General features: G+C 38.0%; 1 protein-coding gene across 1 annotated transcript in view; it reads right to left on the reverse strand.

The window, feature by feature from the left end:
- The window catches only part of LOC137541314 (BPI fold-containing family B member 2-like), a 56,667-nt gene extending 50,966 nt beyond the window's left edge, over positions 1 to 5,701 (reverse strand). Inside the window, exons 1-2 of the mRNA XM_068262558.1 lie at positions 5,535 to 5,701; positions 828 to 918 (exon numbers count right to left, since the gene is read on the reverse strand). Of these exons, the coding sequence (XP_068118659.1) occupies positions 828 to 918; positions 5,535 to 5,658 (215 nt within the window). The 5' untranslated portion in view covers positions 5,659 to 5,701. The remainder of the gene's footprint in view (positions 1 to 827; positions 919 to 5,534) is intronic.
- Positions 5,702 to 6,000: the final 299 nt, after the last annotated feature.

A 6,000-nucleotide genomic window follows, 5' to 3' on the forward strand; every position in this document is an offset into this window, starting at 1 on the left:
GATTTACGGTAGCATACAATGAGTGTGCAGTATTTTGATCCTTAGCTTAGGTAATCACTGTACGCACTTGTCGAAACTCGGCTGCATGGTCTGCAAGAAACGGCTTAACAACTCTGCTATTGGGCAGGACCGTTAAAAATAGCCTGGTCATATCCTGGTATTGAACTTTATAGACAGGAACTCTGATGCATAAAACAGTCAAAACAATAAAATTCCCCCGTGGGAGTAGTTATATCCCAAACGACGCATGAACAGGCAAACAGAGCTTTCTTTAACTCATAAAAACAATGCATTTAGCTTGACTACCTGTTTCCTTGGATTACTAGTTATGCCATCACAATGCAGATAGTAAGTCTCGAACATCTCTCACGCTACTTAATAAAGCCTATAGAAAGGAGACAATGCGCATTGTAGGCATGTTTTGGCATACCAGCTAGACCTCAAGCCCAAACCTGCATTGAATGTACTCTGAAAGATGAAAGTGAGTCAGCTGCTGGCCACCTAGTGCCGAATTCAAACAGCAACTTTAACAACCTTTACAAAGGCTCTAGTAGACTTGGATTTGTAAAAGCTTGTAAAATTACAGTAATGCCATTGCAATGACAATGGGAAATGTCTGTCCTGAATTATCACTTATATAAAAAAACATTCAGGCCAGACTGTTCTCCTGTGATCTCTTGTGTTGGTCAACCCTACTAATTCAGTCTTCTCATGTTTGTTTAAATGTTCTTCTTGTAGTTCCTGTAAGTCTTCATGTTGTAGAATGAAAGACAATGTCAGCATTTGTATTATTTATTGCTTACAATTAGGAAAAGAAAATTACATACTTCTCAGCATCAACTTTAATCCCAGAAACGGAGGCAGATGTTTCGCTATTGCTTAGAGCATCTTGCAGCAGGGACTTCTGTGTCTCAAACACTGGAAAGGAATAAATACAGGCATATACAGTATAATCACGCATCATTGTTTTGTAGTTCTTATTTAAAAAGTAATGTAATTAAAACCAGTTTTAAAGCAATTTTTTTCAGTTCGGTTTAGATGCCAGTATTTATGTTTTGTGTCTTCTCAAGCTGCACAGTTGATTCTAGAGTATACAGTCACCAAGCCTCTCCATTCTTTTAGCTAAGAAGTGCTCATACTGCTGCCAGTCAGCCACTCAGTTAGTGCAGGCGTTGAAAATAATTGATAACACCTCCTGCTTAGTGCAGCTGACTTATGCAAGAAGAGTAAGTACCTGGGTTATCTAAACTGAAACAAACAGTACAGATTGCAGGCTAGAAAATAAGTGCAGTCTACATTTGTTCCTGGTTTTGTAAATGAATCAAAGTACAAATCAAAGTAGAAAGGTCATTTTGGGGCCTTTATAGAAAGTATTTTACAAGAGTAGAATTTTGAGGTAAATATATACATTCCAATATAGCACACTTGTGCTATATTAGTCAAGAACAACTCTGGGCAGTGGTGATGAGGAGGCAGTGCTGTGTGGCCCTTATAGCACACTGCTAAGACCCCCCTAGGTAATCAGCATACATGAAAATCTCTGCAGAATTCATTGTACTGTTCACTTATGGATTCCAAAGCTGCTCTAGTGGCTGTACTGGAGTCTATTTACATATTTAACATGACTGAAAAGACACTAATAACTCCAAACTTAAATGGAAATATAGTTTTTACTAACATTTAAAGCAGATCCGAGATGAAAAACTAACTATAACAAGTTACTTGTCTATATATCTTATCTAAAGTTTAGATAGTTTACACAGCAAATCTAGCTGCAAACAGCTTTAATAGAATATGATTATTTCTTCCTGTGATACAATGACAGCAGCCATGTTGTTTGTAAACATTACACAGAGGCAGGCTTATCTGTATCTTGAGCAAAAAAACCTTCTTGCCCATGGCCCCATTTTGGGTAGAACTGACGTTGCCAAGTCTTACCTGTCTGATAAACTTTTCCACAGTATACCTGAACTGCTGTATATTTTACAAATGTTTATAAGGAGTTACATTCCCTTATGGAACAATGGAACTGCTCTTCTTTTTAAGTCCAATTCCTGAAATCGGATTTATGACTGTATTTTTAATTGTATTATCACGCCGAATGGTACAACTGCCTCTATGTTCAAATATTGCAGTACTGATTCATATCTGAAAAAATGAGTGCCTTGCAAAAGCTAAACTTGTAATAACTTTGTAATGCAAATAAAAGGACATTGCATAACTTTTGACGCCATTATTATTTTTTTTTTAATTAATGTGAATGGAACAGGAACCGTGAGAAAACTGCCAAATGGGTTAAGTCACCTCACCTTCAACTGAATGATGTTGGAGCAGGATGTATGGCACAGTGATCTTATTTTCAGAAGGTTTTGATCTTGATACAAACTTTAGTAGATTGGATTTTGAATAGCATTTCTACACTGTTGTCTTTTAAACCATTAGCAGTTTCAATAGAGTTATTGGGTTTGAGATAAGTGCACTGTATTTGACCTCAGTAGGCAGAACTCATTGTGCTGTAAATTCTTGGAATGCTTTGATCTCTCTCTTCTAGCAAAAAATGGGGTGACAATGTCCTGATTGGGTGTGGCAGGGAGTTCCAAAGTGTAGGGGCAGCATAATAGAAGGCTCTGTCTCCAAAGGCTTTGTCTTCGCCAGTGAAGTAAGCGAAGGGCTGGTGTTATGTGGCAATGGCAGGGTTGGCTTGTTAACAGCCAACCCTTAATACCTTGCAGTGGTATTCTGTACTAATTGCAGGCAGTGCAGGTCTTTGTTTGGAAGGCCTGTATAGAGATCATTGCAGACAGAGGTGCTAAGCTTTGCACCAGACCTATTTGAGTTTTATGCTCCATTTCTATGGTCTGATGAAGCTGGAGATGGCCACGAAACGCGTTGCACTTGCACTTTCTGGAGTATAGAAATACATTTTTGTTATTTTGAATATACACACCACTCGTGTGTGTCTGCTTGGAGGAGGTAAGTCCACCTCTGCCTCCTCTCAATGTAAAGTTTTAGAATATTTTATCCTTATTGCACCTCTGTCTGCTTATACAATTGCAGTAGTCCAGCCATGATGTGATCAAGGCATGAACTAGGGTTGGAAGATCTGCTAGAGGTATGAGGTGCTTAATTGTTGCAATGTTCCTTAGGTGAAAGAAGGAATGTTTAATACCAATACTAGTTATTAAGTATTGATCACCAATTACCAAAATATGATCACCATTATGTGAAAGTTTATCACTTCTTTATATAAATATAAGTTTTCTTCCTAGGAGTTGATTTTTTATTCTCTTTAAAGGAGTTATCAGGCAATCCTAGAGAAAATAAGTGCTACTTACCCGGGGCTTCCTCCAGCCCCAAGCTCCCAGCATGTCCCTCGCCACAGCTCTGCAGTCAGCCGTTCGCCGCAGCTCCGTCCCGGTCCCCGGCGATGACGTCAGGGCGACCTCCAGTAGTTCTGCGCCTGTGCAGTCCACTCCAGCCCACGTGGCAGTGATTGACAGTGCCGATCGCGCAGGCACAGTACAGGCCGACCTGGAGATCGCCCTGACGTCAACGCCGGGGACCGGGACGGAGCTGCGGCGAACGGCTGACTGCAGAGCTGCAGCGAAGGACATGCTGGGAGCTTGGGGCTGGAGGAAGCCCCAGGGAAGTAGCACTTATTTTCTTTAGGATTACCTGATAACTCCTTTAAAATAACATTTCAGCACTCTGTTATTGATAGAGTACCAAAAAGTAGGTACAAAACTGCTGTCAAAATTATTCTGAGTATACTCTTGCTCGCTGGTGGCTTATAATGCATTTTATGGATTAGTTGTGAAAATATCAGCTAGGAGAGACGTGAATTGCATATGGCCCCTAGTGTGATAATGATGATCATATTTTTTTAAATTGTGGAACAAGAAAGTACTAATATGTATTTATTGTTACGCTACAAATACATTTTAATTTGTAGCCACTTCTTTAATTCATGAATTTAGTTTGAGAGCTAAGCAGGTTGATTCTCTAAACTTATCTCATAAATTATCTCACCAAAGTGATTTTTCACCTCCACAAGGAGAATTAATTATTAATAATAATAATAAGAGATAAATCATCATGACTTAAAGGTGGCCACACACCATACAATCTTTTATATTTATTTTCAATTCAAGGATTACAATCAATTATTCTGATTGATTGTAACATTTGAAAAATCTGAGCAATGTACCAAACACGTGTTCAGTTTTTACCCAATTACGAAAAAAAGATTGAAAATCCAGTCAATTTCTTAATATATGCACCCAAGCAATTTTCTCAATGTACCCCACACCATACAATTTACAAAAAAATGTATCAGAAAAATCTACCTCTCTCGATCGACTTATCCGATCGGATTTCTTGCTCAAATGAAAAAAAAAAAGAGGTGTATATGTTTTCGGGAAATGTGAACAATTAATCAAATTTCCATAAAATTGCATAATATTATTGTATCACCGATGGCCACCTTAAGACAGCTAGAGGTTGATGCATGAAGTTGCGGTAATATTGCTGTGCCCAGACATGAACACAAGTAACAGGTGCGTTGCTACGGTTATGACACTTTGTTGCTATGGTAACTGCGTTACTAATGTGCTGATATCGTAACTCGTGGTAACCTGCTGCCAGTTTGCGGTGTGATGTCTGTGCATAGCAATATTACCACAGCTTTGTGCATTAACCCATATTGAGTTTACCATCACTTACGCCAGTTATGTAGCATGAGTTGCACAGTTAGCACATCCAGGCTACCTACGTATAATGCATGCTGTAGTAGCATTCTGCTCATTACCATAATGCGTGCTAAGTAACTGGTGTAAGTTCCAGTAAAACTGATGACTAAGTAAATATGCCCTAGGGAGATATAATTTATGAGTTAGGAAACATAAGGTGCAATAAATCAATAGGACAAATAAGGAGAGCTGAATCATAGTTTTATAGTGCCCATACACGGTACAATAAAAATGTTTGATTTTCCCATTTATTCGATCAAAACGATCAAATCGAATGAAAGCCAATAATAATCTTTTTTTTTCTATAAAAAAAAAATGAACGATTATCCCGATTTTTTTCAATAAAAATCCGATCAGACATGTTGGAAAAATCTTTATATTTGATCTAACAGAATATTCGAACAACATTATCTAATAAAAAAAAATGAAAAAATTGTACCATGTATGGGCACCATAAGAAAGATATGGAGATTGAAGAGGTAAAACCTAGAATAAACAGATATAAGGGAAAGCTTGCAAGATACATTTTTGTGTCTCTCAACCCCAAAAACAGAAAGAAAAAGACAAAGTATTTATATTCAGAGACAACAGTTTATCTGGGTTCTGCCGGCCTTGTTGGAACACCATGAGATATAAAACACATTCTGAAAGTTCATTTGATCTTTACCCACAACACAGATGAACTAAACAGCACAATATGGTTTTATATATAGGCAATGGAAAATATTGGAGGGTATTTTCATATTACATATCCCAGAGTTCTCCTTTAATATTGCTTTCACTTACCAATGCCCAGGGCTTCCTGGCTGTACCTCAACAGACCAACACATGGTGGAGTTGCAGTGGATGGGTGAAGCTCCAGTGCAAAGTAATACAATACATAGAAGAGAGTTATCATCTTTCTAAGCATATTCTAAAAACAAAGAAAAGCAATCAGTTCTTCTAGATTACTCTGGTGTAACAATTTCGGAAGAAAAAGAGGTATGGCAAACACGATGTACATGAATATTACTCCAACCTCTTCTCACTCAACTTCCTGGCTTCAAATGTCCATAGTCACACACATTTTCTCTCTTATCTTGAATATTTTGATGCTGATCTCTTGTCATCACAGATTAATTGATAAAGCAGGGAGATGAATACACAGATAATGGGCAAAGAAGAAAACGAGCACTCCCTTCATTTAATACTTTGTCAACATCACCAGCTTTTAGAGGTCTGGTAAAACAGTTGCGTAGATGGCTGACACTAA

Source organism: Hyperolius riggenbachi, chromosome 12, assembly GCF_040937935.1.
Source record: "Hyperolius riggenbachi isolate aHypRig1 chromosome 12, aHypRig1.pri, whole genome shotgun sequence".
Taxonomy (NCBI): Eukaryota; Metazoa; Chordata; class Amphibia; order Anura; family Hyperoliidae; genus Hyperolius; species Hyperolius riggenbachi.